Here is a 14,533-nt window from a genome sequence, read left to right as displayed (position 1 = left end):
TTATGCGAGTTTTCATTCTCTAAACCTCTTAATTTTAGCAGTAAGTGAATTAGGCCAAATTTTGCCTCGAAAGCTACGTCTATATCTGGATAAGTGATGAAGAGGGGTTGTTGGTTGGTAGGCGGTGCTGCCAACTATCTCAAGGTGTGTTCCTCGGCCATAGGCCTTTTTTCTACTTATGTTTTTACTGTTCTATTCTTTTTTGCAAAACATGTGTTCTGTTGACATGTTTTCCTCTTGAGCTTGGTTTGTTTCCCTATGCTCTTGGCAGTTTTCTCGATTTCTAAATCGTAAAGAATAGGTTCTCCACGATCAAACCTGGTCATAAAAAGGAAAATAATTAGTAAATCTCAATTTTTCGGCAACGACACCAAAATCTGATGGAATTTGATTGGTGTCGAGTCCACCAAAAATAAAATCATAATTAATCAATAAAACTGAATTGTAGTAGTGGTAAAAATAGTCAAATCCATAAGGAATTTGAAACTAATTTTCTTCATTAACCAACAAATGAAAAGTAAATAGTGAGTTTTATAAAACTCAATACACAAAATATAAAATAAGTAATAAGCAGAATAATATTAAATAAACTCTTAACTGCAAGTTAAAAGTAAAAAAATTATAAGAAGAATTCATAGTTGGTAAAATAACTAGCTCTAATAAGGTAATTAATTATAGATGCAATGATTTATTTTATTTAAATTATAGCAAATCAGTTATAGTTGTCGGAAATGTTCTGACAATCAATCCTTCCTTATTCCTAAACTAACTAAGAAATGTTCGTTAGTTGGTTGTTCACTGCCAAGCAGTCCTGGGAATGTCCACAAGATTTAACTTGTCAACAACCTTGAGAGCTAGAAGGACTTGATTCAAGTTATTGGATTCATCCGTGTAAACCAGTCAACTACATGACTTACCTCCTCAGTGCAACACTAATCACTATTAAGTATCGAAACTACTCAAATAATTATGGATTTGAAGAGTTCAATTAGTTGTTTGTGGTTTCTCTTCATGTATGAGGAGCCCTATTAAAAATGATACAAACAACAAATATATATAGGTGTAGGAAGTAAATAAAAACTAAATTTTAAATAAAACATAAATTAACTCAATTTGATCTCACAAATACATCACTAGAGTTTACCAAATCTCAATTAGGAAAAGAAAAATAAATCAGCCACTCATAGTGGACGTTTTAACACAAATGAGTTCTTGGAGAGTAAAGGAAAGAAGAAAAATGAAGAAGAAAAAATTACAGAAGCTATTGTGTGCGGTGTCGGGAAGAAGAGATATGATGGTTCTGGTTAGCAGTCGCGATTTATATAGCAAAAGGAGGATAGAGTTTTTTCTTTTGTTGATTAGGATCATTTTTCTTTATTTTTGGCTTATCTCAAGCTTTGCATAATATTTTTCTCTTGATGTTCGGCCCAGATCTTGGCTGAAATGATTTTTTTTTTCGAATTTGAAAAGTGCACGTTTTAATTTAAATCTGCTACTGTGTGTGACTAAAGCCTTGCCCAAGGTTAAGTTATCTGTTTGCTAGACCAAGTCTTGCCCAAGACTTGTTTTTGGCCTGATGACTCTTTTCATGAACTCTTCCTATTTTCATGCTATTTTTTCTCGTTTCATTCTTATATTTTGTCATGCAACAAAACATAAAAAATAGCTCGAATTAGATAGCATAGTATCAAGTTGAACAACCCAAAAATGAGTTATAATAATGTCGTTTTAAGGCATTATCAAGAGCTTACACCTATACCTTGTATACCCCCTCGTCTTCTGATGTACTGGGCATATCACCATTCGGCCAAGAATTTTTGCACAAGGTAAACAGTAGCCTGATCAGCAAAAACTTTACCCAACTATAACAACTCATTACGTTCAATCCAAAGTCTCCAAAAGTAGGCCTTAGACAACATCTTGGTTTTTTCCTCTACCCAGCTATACAGGTCCCTGATATCCCCTCTGCTAATTTTAAGTCCAATTAACACCATCAATTCCTTGCTTTGTCATACTCCATAAAAGGCGTGTATAATAGTTTCCTCCAACCTGCACTTTGCGCATCCTGTCTCCAACTCCATATCTCTTTTCTTTAAGACTGATTTTATCGAGAAAGCTTTTTATAGTAAACGTCATATAAAGTTTTTTACTCTGGGCGGGATTTCCAACTTCCACTTGTATTTTCAGAGATTCATTTCACAATGTATCGAGGATGAGTGATAACCTCCAAGCAGGTGATATGCAGATTTTATCGAATATTTATCATCCAGAGATAAGTACCAAATGCATTTATCCTCCCTGCGGCGAAAACTTAGGGAAAAACTTAGGGAAACATATTTTCAATTATTAATCATAATAATAATGACAAATTATCATACTGATTCTAAAAATTTAGCATTTGTCACAATTTAGTTTTAAATTTCTTTTCGTTGCAATTTATTCCTAGTGGTTTTTTATTAATTTCAAATTTATAATTTCATTTTGTTTTTTAATGAAAAAACTAAAATAGTTAAATAATGTTTAAATATTTTTAAAAATAACTACAAATATCATTTTTTATTTATTAATTAAATTAGTAAGAATAAAACATAAGCCTCATATTATTACTAATTAATTATTTTAATTTATTAGTTAAAACTATTATTTTAAACTCTTTTTAAATTATCTAAACATGAAATAATTATTTTAAAACTAAACTGAACTTTGAGAAAAAAATATTTTAATTAAATTATAAAAAAAATTAAAAATTAAACTATAACAAATAATAAATTTTGAGAATTAATAAATAATTTCTCAGAAATCCCGTAACACTACGTTACTCGTGAGTTCGAGTTGCTCGCTTTGACTGTTAAACCCTTTTAGAAAACCCAGAACTCCAGGAGAAAAGATTTCGTAGAGACTGGAGGGGAAGAAAGGCCAGGAACGTTCTTCAGTTGAATAAGGATGCATGCGTCCTCTCTATCACTTTTCCCTGCAAGAGCTTTTTTTCATGTGGGTTCCTCCCTCTTTCTCTATATCCGTATAAGTATCTAAAAGTTAATGTTTTTGGATAAATTGTTATTTTGAGGTATAAATAATGTTTCAGAACCTCGATGAGAAGAAAATCGCGTTTGGGTTGACGAGAGACCATCCTCAAATGGCAAGGAAAATGGTGATGGTGAGAGCAGGGCCAAAGAAGATAGCTTTTGGGAGAGATTGCAGAGAGGCCTTGCAAGCTGGAATTGATAAGCTAGCCGACGCTGTTTCTATTACTTTAGGACCTAAAGGTAATCTGGGTCTCGATTGTTTTCTGTTTTCTCTAACTGGGCATTTTTCAAATTTTCAACTTTGTTTAAAAAATCAGATGTCTTCCTTATTGTATTACTAGGATGTCAGATGTCAATATTAATTAGAACATGTTTAACATGGGTATTTCAGATGAAATGAGCTTGCCACTAAATTGTTAGTCGATTCATGCAGGGCGTAATGTTATCGTCTCTGAGTCTGGGAATCTAAAAGTAATTAATGATGGTGTTACAATTGCTAAAACCATAGAGCTTCCAGATGAAATTGAGAATGCTGGAGCAATGTTAATCCAAGAGGTCGTTCATGTTTACTACACAACTCTGCCCCTTAAGCTGATGCAATTGAAAATGTGTTCCAAAGTGACAACATTAAAGTTCCTTGTTTGTTGTAGGTTGCAAGTAGAATGAATGATTTGGCTGGAGATGGCACTAGCACTGCAATAATTTTAGCCCGACAAATGATCAAATCTGGGTTGCTGGCAGTTTCTTTTGGGGCTAATCCCATTTCTGTGAAGAAAGGAATGGATAGGACAGTTAAAGAGTTGGTCAAGGTCTTGAAGAAGAAAAGTATGCCTGTCCAAGGGAGGCATGATATAAAAGGTCACTTATACTACTTATTCCAAAATTCTACCAATCTTGGTTTTAGAATGTCGAAATCTTAAGAGTTTTCACCTTGTTGCAGCTGTGGCTTCTGTCTCTGCTGGGAACGATGAGTTTGTTGGAAACTTGATTGCAGAAGCTATTGATAAGATTGGCCCAGATGGAGTAATCTCTGTTGAATCATCCTCGTCCTTTGAAACCTCTTTGATAGTTGAAGAAGGAATGAAGGTTTTATTAGTTATTTCTTTTACAAAATAAACTAGTAGGCTATGTTTCCATTTTTAGTCTCTGCACTTAGTCCATTTAGTTCAACTTACTCAAGGGTTAAACCCTTCTGGTTGGGATCAGATGCATGAATATTTGCAGTCCAGTCTGCTCTACAGCTATAAATCCTATAATTTTTCCATATTTTGAGGAAAACATGGAATATCAATGTCATCTACTTTGACTGACTATAGATAATTTGGATAAAAAGGTTATAATTTTACATTGGTTTCCACATTTGTGGTTCTCATGCAAATCAATGCCAAGCAATCTCCAAGACCAAAGCTAGGCTCAGATTATAATGTAAACATTTGGATGCTTATACCATTCTATCTATTGCTAAATTATGAAATATTGGGTCAAAGGTGCAAATATTCAACATGATTAAACTGTTCACTTGAAGGTATTTCTTCATGGTGATAAGAATTAATTGGTTGGCTTGCCTGAGCTTTCTTTTCAATATCTCATACATGAGGTTCTTCTTGTTGTTCTATATGAATTAATTTGAAAGTTCTCTTTCATTGTTTTCTTATTAGATGCTTCTTTCTCTATGAAAAATTGTTCCTTTTCGACATAATGAGGAAAAAAAACCTCTTATAATTGTTATTTTTGTTATTTTCTTTGAATAGAACTGGATGTTCCTTTCCTACAGATTGACAAGGGTTATATGTCACCCCAATTCATTACGAACCAGGAAAAGTCACTTGTGGAGTTTGACAATGCTAAAGTGTTGGTGACAGATCAAAAAATCTCAACAGTCAAAGAAATTATTCCTGTACTGGAAAAGACTAATCAACTGAGTGTCCCACTTTTAATCATTGCTGAGGACATCTCAAGGCAAGTTCTGGAGACACTAGTGGTGAACAAAATGCAAGGCTTACTTAATGTTGCTGTTGTGAAATGTCCAGGTTTTGGAGATGGAAAGAAAGCTCTTTTGCAGGATATTGCCCTTATGACAGGTGAGTTGTGTTCTGGATTCTTTACCTAAATCTTGTTACTCTTCCACCGTATTTTTGTTGACAAAAGAGGAAAAGAGGAGATGGAATGATACTGTTATTCATTCATCTGAAGGAGGCATGTGTATGCAAGATAAATTAGGGGTTCATTTACCTACTTGGGGATTTGGAGGATATAAATGTATCACATTAGGATTCTTAGATATCATACATAAGAAGTGTTGAGCGTCATAGTAAAAGTTTGATTGCATTACATACCCAGAAATTGAAAAGATTCTCATACATCACATATAGGTTTTTATAGGCATCATACCTGAAAAGTTTTAAGCATAAAACTTCAAGATTTGATTGCATATCGGGTCCTAAAGTTACAAACCAGGCGAAGAAGATTGTACCCGACCCTCGTCAAAAAACCAGGCGAAGAAGATTGTACCCGACCCTCGTCAAAAAACCAGGCGAAGAAGATTGTACCCGACCCTCGTCAAAAAACCAGGCGAAGAAGATTGTACCCGACCCTCGTCAAAATTCGTTTGAATTTCAAATGAGGTTCAATAATCGAGGATCTCTGACACACACAAAAAGCCGTTTTCAAATTTTGGCTCAAACCCAGTCTGTTGCGAATCCGTCCATATCAAAATTCATGGTGAATAACTCTAATGGGTCAAAGCCCAGATCCTCAAGGGCAGAAAAGGGCAAGAAAACTAATTATAATGGGCCTAGCAAGGACGCAAAGAAATTCAAAAAGCCCGGCGTCAAAGTCCTAAAGCTCAAAAAGGTCTGGAGGCCCAAGCACCCGACCCGCATCAACCACTCTCTAATGGGTAAAATCCCAATCACTATTTTTCATCCGGGAAGCATTGACAGGGAAAAGGAACTCACTCTGAACAGACCATTCCCAAAAAATTCCTAAATGTTTCGTCGTTGAGTCTTGTGGGTACCACGACTAACAATCTTTCACCTAACGAGTTCACTATTCTATCCAATGAGACCGAGGATGATTGGGACAAAAAGATTTCATCAGGTGATTTTTCTCCAATCTCCACATCTCCTTCATTGTCCTGGCCTTGACATGGTTCTTCTTCCTGAACCAGTGCCCTATATACCTCCTATCTTGGTAGTTGAACCATCCATAGAAATGATGGAGCTAACAGAACTTGTGAACCACTACGACGAGAAGTTTTACTCAACATGGGTCAGAAAAAATATTCTCAGAGTTAGTGAACTCTTGGGTGTCACTTTTGAAGGCTGCGAAGAGCAAGCGATGACATTATTTTTCATGTTGGAAACAAAAACCTTTGAAAAAAAAAAAAAGGCGAAGAGATAGCCAGCAAGGGAAAGAAAAAACCGATTGAGGGAGGATCCCGCGAATTGAAAAGATTGCATTTTTCTATCAATTATAAAGGGAGAAACAAAATAGCATCCAACAATGGGACAAAGACCTAGGAAAATCAATGATTAACAAAATCATATCTTGAAATGTTCGGGGTTTAAATGATTCAAAGAAGAGAAATATCATCAAGGGGTGCATGAATCGATGGAAACCGGATTTAATTTGTCTACAAGAAACCAGACTGGCAGTCATTGACAAGATTACGGTCAATAGTGTGTGGGGCTTACAAGATATTGACTAGCTCTATCTTCCGGCAGACAACACTGCTAGTGGTATCCTCATTTGTTGGAGATCAGATATAGTAGCATGTACTGACTACATAAAAGGTGAAATATCTATCTCTTGCTTATTTGTGAACAAGAAAAACAAAGAAAAATGGTTTTTCTCTGCAATCTACTGTCGGGGGAATACATTATATAGAGAGAAATTATGAAATGAGCTCCTTCAGTGTCAAGTTAGATGGTAAATAAAGTGGTGGTTGGTGATTTCAATATGGTCATGCACCAAAACGAACGATTAGGGAAAAATTTCTCCGTTTTTGTGGCCCAAAATTTCAAAGATAATATCGATAGCCTTGGGCTAGAAGACATTCCTCTCAAAGGTGGAAAATGGACATGATTCTTGATTTCTCTAGTGAATAACTTTAAGTCCATGGTCAGTATGACATGGAATTATCAGTTTGAAAGTGGCACGACAAGTTTCAAACTATCTAAAAAGCTTATCAGACTTAAACAAAGTATAAAATCTTGGACCAAGGAAGTTGGTTTGAAAGAAGAAAATAGAACAAATGACTTGTTGAACGAATTGGCTGAAATGGATTTTATGGCAAGTGAATCCGAGCTACTCCCTGAACAAAACGAGAAAAGGAATAGCCTGCGTGAGGAACTTGCTAACAGACTTCATATGGAAACAGTATCCTGGAAATAGAAAGCCTGAGAAAAATGGATTAGGAATGAGGACAAGAACACAAAGTTCTTTCATTGTTTAGCGAACCATAAAAGAAGATTAAATTATGTGGAGGAATTTTTTGTAAAGGTTAGCGGTAATAAGGTCATAAGGGAAGCTGCAAAAAACCACTTCAACTCCTTATATACAGAATCTATTGAATAAAGACCGAAACTCGACAATATCTATTTCAACAAGATTAACAACATTGATAGATCAATCCTAGAATCTAAATTCTCGAAAAAAGAAATTTTTGACTGTTTAAAAGATTGTGAGGATGACAAAACACCTGGACCTGATAGTTTCAACCTAAAATTCTTCCAAGAATTCTGGTATGTGTTGAAAAATGATATTCTTGGTTTCTTCAATGATTTTCACAAGAATGACTCTTTTGTTAAATCGATCAACTCCACCTTTCTTGTCCTAATCCATAAGAAAGAAGGGGCTAGCTATTTTGTCGATTTTAGACCAATAAGTCTAGTGGGTAGTGTTTACAAATTGCTTTCAAAGGTGTTGACTAGAAGGTTCTTTAAAGTTTTAAAGTCTATCATCGGAGATTGTCAACATGTTTTTGTTGAAGGGAGGCAAATTTCTAATGCCATTTTGATTTCAAATGAAGTGGTTGACGATCTTAACAGAAATAAAAGAAGAAGGTTGTTGTGTAAATTGGATATGGAGAAGGCTTTCGACAATGGTAGTTGGGATTTCATTGACTATATGGTCAAGCGTTTTGGATTCGGTTTAAAATGGTGCAAATGGATTAAAAACTTGCATCTCCATAACTAGTTTTGCTGTCATGGTCAAGAGGGTTGCGCTAAGGCAACCCGTTGTTTCCGTTACTCTTCATCATGGTTATGGAAGCTTTAAACAAGCTTATTGAGCAAGCAAGAAACTTGAATCTGATAAGAGGAATCAACATGGGTAAAGAGGAAAACATTGAGATCACTCATCTATTCTTTGCTGATGACACCCTAATTTTTGTCAACCTGATGTTAACATGCTGCTTACTCTTAGATGCATTTTTTTGTGCTTTCAAGCTGTTTCGGGTTTAAAGATTAACATGTCAAAATCTGAGATGGTGGGTTTTGGGATCAACAATGATGTGGATCCTCTGGTTTCGGTTTTGAAATGCAAAACAATTTTGCTTCCCATAAAATACCTTGGGCTCCCCCTTGGCGCGAAACATAAAGATTTTAAAAGTTTGGAGCCAATTTTGGATATCTTTGATAAACGCCTTGCTGGTTGGAAGAGAAATTTCTTGTCAAACGGTGGGAGATTAACATTGATCAAAAACACCTTATCAAACCTCCCAACATTCTATCTTTCTGTCCTAGCTATCCCTACAAAGGTTGCCAAGATTCTTTAAAGAACACAATGCAGATTCCTATGGGGAGATGAGGAAAACAAGAAAAAATTCCATCTTGTAAATTGGGAGGAGGTGAAGATCCCCATCAGTTATGGAGGCCTCAGGTTGAGATCCATAAGGACTTTAAATAAAGCCTTGCATGCAAAATGGGCATGCAGATATTGGAATGATGCTAATAGCTTGTGGAAAAAAGTTGTGGACTGCAAATGGAATATAAAGGGTTGTCTGAACCAGAATCTGTTGAACTGCAACAATCATGAAATGAGCCTATGGAAGAGTATCTCTAGTATGGAAAAAACTGTTATGAAATGCACTAAATGGGCAGTGAGCAGAGGAAATAAAATCCAATTCTGGTCGGACATCTGGTGTGGAAACAAAAATTTGCAGTCCCTTTTTCCTCTCATTTATGCTTTGGCCAAGGATAAACTTATACGCATTGAGCATGCGGTTGACAATAGCACGGGCAATTGTTGGAATATCGTGCTGAACAGGAATTTAAACGGTTAGGAAATTGATAACTTGATGGCTATGCTGGAATCTATAAGAATTAGTGATAAAGATGACAAGCTGATATGGTCTTTGAACAAAGTGGCTCTTTTAGCATCAAATCTTTCTATAACCATATTGTCGGCCAAAACAGCAGGATCAAACAGGTTTTTCCAACAAAAATGATTTGGAAGGCTAGTGCACCCCCAAGAATCTCCTTCTTTGCTTGGGAAGCCTCTAAAAACCGTATCCTTACCATCGACAATCTCATGAAAAGAGGCATTACTCTAAAAAACAGACGCTACTTGTGCAAGAGTAATTCAAAATCATGTAACATCTGTTGCTTTGGTGTCCTATCACTTCTTCACTATGGATCATGGTCTACGGTCTTCTTGGCATTCTTTGGGTTGCAGCTAGTACTGTCAAAGATGAATTACTTGCTTGGGAAATGATAAGCAGAAAGAACAAAACATTCAGATTCATCCCTCTTACTATTTTCTAGGTAATTTTGAAAAAAAGGAACAACAGAGCTTTTGAAGGAAAGGAAGACACCTTTAGGAATATTTTGAGCAAATTGCTCCATATCTTTGGTTCCATTGTGTTAGATCATAGTATTACCCATTCTGATAATTTAGGGTCAATTATAGATATGTTAATTGACTTGTAAATCCTTTTGTACATAGGTTTGGCGCCCCCTTGGCACCCCATATTAATATATTTCTACACTTTTATCTAAAAAAAAAAGATTTGATTGCACTATACAACCAACCAAATTGAGAAAATTCTCAAAGAACTTTTTATTGAATAATTACAAATTAGTAAGGATATCTACAATGACACCGAAATCATCATAACAATCAATATTATGTCCTAAAAAAATGGAACAAAAAAGATGTAGCCATTTATCCTTGATGTTGGCAAAATTTGCTTTAATACCCTCGAACAATCTGTTGTTTCTTTCCTTCCAAATGATCCAGAAGATTGCTAGTGGTATTAATCGGTATAAATAGCCATTTATCCTTGAATAATTGTTCTTCCACCACAAATGGATTGCAAAGCTATTTATATTTTTTTGTTAAGTAGCCTTTTCAAATAGAGGTAGACTAAGAAATACTAATATTAATAAGAATATGAAACTAAATACTTAAAAATGATAAAATCTTAAAGTTACTAAAATTATAATAAGAGACTTTAAATAATACAATAGTTTTTATATTTAAAAGAATTATAACTTATAATTTATTTAGGAAAGCTAAACCTAATTCATTTTCTATCAAGATTGCGAGGAAACCCCTGAGGACTATCCAGGTTCATTTATTAACTCTATTCTCATGTTAGGTAGAAGATCTGTGAAGAAGGGAAGAACTTTCGTTGCTTGGGAGCAAGATTACGAGCAAAATACGTAATGCAGTTAACCAACTTGAGTAATCCACATAGTTCGACATATGAGCATGGAAGTTACTGATTTATCTGCAGAGATATTTATGAAATTTTGGAAATTTTGCTGCTGAATCTTCAATTTAGTTTTTCCCTTAAATCTCAATTTTGGTGAGAGCAATTATGGGAATAGTGGTGATTTTGAATGCAGAACATTGGAAACGTGAGCGTTTTTCACAGTTAATTCGTAGTTTTTGATCAACCTTGCAATATAACAATGCTTTTGAAGAGCCCACAAAATCCCTTCATTTCCCTGCTCGGATTCCATTTCCTTGCTTGTTTCTGTTTTGTACAGTTCGTTTTGAGAGCTAAGAAAACATGAAGAAAGAAAGAAAATCCATAATTCTAATCACAGAAGGGCATTTTTTCTTCATGTGATTAACTTCATGTCATAGTAATCAGGTGCGGACTTTCTTTCTGGAGATTTGGGTCTGACTCTCTTAGGTGCAACCTCAGATCAGCTTGGAATTGCAAGTAAAGTAACTATAACAAGTAATTCAACGACAATAGTTGCTGATCCTTCTATGAAAGCTGAAATCCAGGCAAGAATTTTGCAGATAAAGAAGGATTTAGGTGAAACAGATAATGCATATCTTTCAAGAAAACTTTCTGAGCGAATAGCTAAACTCTCGGGAGGTGTTGCGGTAATTAAGGTCAGTTACATTATAAGCTTCTATATCTTGTAATGCCCTCTTATTGTGGGCCTGCATTTCTGCTGTTATGGTCTGCGTGCTCTTAATTTTGAGCTTGAAGTCTGCTGTTTGGTCAATTACTATTATGTTGACTTCAACTACCATGAAGTGTATTAAGCTTTTCAATTTTCTAATTTTCATGACAGTAATTTAGCTAATTGCTTCTGGTCAGGAATTAAAGTGGGAGTTTGAAAACTTATTTTGTGCTCTGAGTTTTGAGTTTCTTGACTTTATATATAGTTTTAGCTCTGTTAAGCGATGCACCCATGATTTAGGTTGGAGCACACACAGAAATAGAACTTGAGGATCGGAAACTCAGAATCGAGGATGCCAAGAATGCCACTTTTGCAGCCATGGATGAAGGGATAGTGCCTGGTGGTGGTGCCACTTATATACATCTCATAGATCAGATTCCTGACATAAAGGAGTCAATGGAAGACTTACACGAACAGATTGGTGCTGATATTGTAGCAAAGGTGCAGTCTATCTTTCTTTTGATTTGACTTGATATTGATTGAGCTTTTTTATTAAGGATCATTCTCTTTATGCTAGTTAGGATTTAGGGATTTGGTCAATACAAATTAGATTTGTAAAGCTTTTGTATATGGGCGCTCTATTGGTTCTTTCTGATACTACACTTTATATTTTTCTAAAAAAAGATAAGTTACCTGAATAAGTGTTGAAGTTTCTTGAAGATTTATCTTTTTGTCATGGAAGGCAGACTCCTCTCTCTCTACTGGTTGTGGACATCGCTTTGTCTACTCATTGTCCATGGTGGAAGATTTAGCTTTTTGGTAGTTATGAAGACATTTCAAGTTTCTCATCTAATTTTGAAACAAGTGTTCCGGGAAGATCCATTTCCCTCCCCCCCCAATTAACTGTTACTGGTGGAACAAGACAACATAACAAAAAACATACCCAAAAGATTGATACAGGGCTGTTTGTCTGAGGACCTTATAAAGCCATTTGGCAATGTTATACCATTGTTCAAAGCAATTCTATTTGTATGGTTATGTTGCACCTTTTTCTTTTTTCACATTTTGAATAGATTTTTGAAGTGATAAAGAATAATCTTTTCCTTCATTTGCAGGCACTTATTTCACCTGCTATGTCAATTGCAAATAATGCTGGGGTTGATGGAACTATTGTAGTAGAGAAGACTCGAAATTGTGACTGGCGAAGTGGGTACAATGCAATGACAGGAAGATATGAAGATCTTCTCAATGTAGGAGTGATAGATCCTTGCCGGGTTTCAAGGTGTGCACTTCAAAATGCAGTCTCAATTGCAGGAGTTCTTCTAACAAGTCAAGCTGTATTAGTAGAAAAAATAAAGAAACCAAAGCCACCTGTCCCTCATGTTCCTGGAATAACACCATGAAGAAACAAAAGAAACAAAACTAGAGAATCTTGGCAGCTTAGTTGATAGCCAATAGTGAAGATACAGCCTAGAGTGGTCTAAGCTGTTTGTTTAGAATATTTGAGCGCTGCACTGAGTTTAAGCTTGGTTCTTCAATCGATGAAGCTGAAGAAGCATTTGAACCTGCCAGCTAAGGGGAAAACTTGACTAAATTTATAGGGCATGCGATCCATGGCGTTCTTCTTGTAAATGCAATTAGTTATAGGCATTTCAACTGTTCAAGCTCGCTCTTTTCTGAACCGGATGATTGAAATTTTTTGGTGTTTTGAACCGTATGCAACATGCTTCCCATCATAGTATGGTTTTTGTGGATTATGTGAGCATCAAATATTAATGACATCATTTTCAATATAATATCTAAAAGAAGCACATGAGAAATATGTGTATAAGTAAACAATGTGGAGAAATTGTTGTATTGCCATCATATTGTTGATGATGATAGTCTTCATGATGTAACCATTTCCTACAGGATTGCAATTTTATTTGATGGGTATTAACTACGAACAGTAATTAGTGAAATGATTATATTTAATAACATGTTTTAGATTTATAAAATCATTTTAGTTAAATTATTATTAGCCACCTGCCCCTTCCTAATACATAAGAAAGAATGTGATCTCAATAATGATGGTAACTTAATGTGAAAGCCAAGTCTGTCTTCTCTTCCAACACAACGAAGTGAATGGATTTTGGTAAACAACTGCACCAATATGAGATAAAATAACATTATAAACTTATCATCAAATCCATAAGTAACTTCCATATTATACCCTCCACATAATCAATTAATTGCTTTAGTTTGTACTACTAAGGGATGACTCAATAATTGGAAATCTTTATATATAATAATACGGTATGATGGGTTATCATGAAGCCATTTAATCATGTAATTTGTAAGTCTTGATGTATATACATATATACACACACACACACACACCCACACACATATCAGTGTTAGAACAAAAACTAAAAATGGAGGATGGTCCGGACTGAACCCCGAACTGTTTCTCCTTCCTGTTTGACCCATTTCGAAACCAAAATTGCCCGTTATCTATTTTTACGTATACATACACATTATATATGTTAAATTTGTATTTTGGCTTTTTTTAGATTTTAAGGTTTACTATATATATTACATTTATTTATTCTATTCGAATCAGAATATGTCAAACTTCTCCATTCGTAATCTCTTAAACCAAAGATCAACTCCTATATGGATCAGTCTAAAACAAATGAGTTGATATTATATGATTTTTCAGTTTATACTAGATAATAAATACTTTTGTTAGTATCTTGAAATTTTAAAGAATGAATATGTAAAATATCAAAGCTAAAAGAAATAGTATTTATAAATGAATTAAAGGATTATAAAATAATAATTTAAAAGAATAATAATTTTATGAAATTGTGCAGAACTTTTTTTAAAAATATATAATTTGAATCGTAATTTTCATGCCAATTCAAATTATAGACGATACTGCTGTAATTTATTCTAATTTTAATATTTTAATTTAAATTTTAATATTTTTTGGTCAAACTTAAACACAAAGTCTTATTTACTAAAAAGAAATCCTTTTAAGAATGTTAAAGAAATTATTAATTTATACATAACATAGCGTAACTATAATTTTTAGCTTCCAATATTTTCAATGCGCCCCTGCCTTATTACGAAGTACGATCGCAGTAAAAAAAATTT

At 34.6% G+C, this 14,533-nt stretch overlaps 1 protein-coding gene across 2 annotated transcripts; it reads left to right on the top strand.

Annotated features, from left to right (window-relative positions):
- Positions 1 to 2,810: 2,810 nt before the first annotated feature.
- On the top strand, positions 2,811 to 13,191 carry CPN60ALPHA2 (TCP-1/cpn60 chaperonin family protein). 2 transcript variants are annotated; one of them, XM_022045851.2, is made up of 9 exons: positions 2,811 to 2,991; positions 3,086 to 3,266; positions 3,460 to 3,581; positions 3,677 to 3,884; positions 3,967 to 4,112; positions 4,801 to 5,107; positions 11,185 to 11,381; positions 11,696 to 11,896; positions 12,511 to 13,191. In XM_022045851.2, the coding sequence occupies exons 1-9, from the start codon at positions 2,944 to 2,946 to the stop codon at positions 12,796 to 12,798; spliced, it is 1,698 nt and encodes a 565-aa protein (XP_021901543.1). In that variant the 5' UTR covers positions 2,811 to 2,943; the 3' UTR covers positions 12,799 to 13,191. The 2 variants fall into 2 exon arrangements, with proteins under 2 accessions (XP_021901543.1, XP_021901542.1); XM_022045850.2 differs by having other exon boundaries at positions 11,131 to 11,381.
- The last annotated feature ends 1,342 nt before the right edge of the window (positions 13,192 to 14,533 follow it).

This window comes from Carica papaya, chromosome 2, assembly GCF_054855325.1.
Source record: "Carica papaya isolate Zhongbai chromosome 2, ASM5485532v1, whole genome shotgun sequence".
Classification (NCBI taxonomy): domain Eukaryota; kingdom Viridiplantae; phylum Streptophyta; class Magnoliopsida; order Brassicales; family Caricaceae; genus Carica; species Carica papaya.
The sequence above is the reverse complement of the archived record's forward strand: the minus strand, read 5'-3'. Positions and strand labels throughout refer to the sequence as shown.

Excerpts from the sequence above, each read along its gene's own strand:
- CPN60ALPHA2 (XM_022045850.2), top strand. The coding sequence starts at position 2,944 with ATGCATGCGTCCTCTCTATCACTTTTCCCTGCAAGAGCTTTTTTTCAT. Across the intron at positions 3,885-3,966 it reads AGGGAGGCATGATATAAAAG|CTGTGGCTTCTGTCTCTGCT; the intron begins GTCACTTATACT and ends ACCTTGTTGCAG. Across the intron at positions 11,897-12,510 it reads GTGCTGATATTGTAGCAAAG|GCACTTATTTCACCTGCTAT; the intron begins GTGCAGTCTATC and ends CTTCATTTGCAG.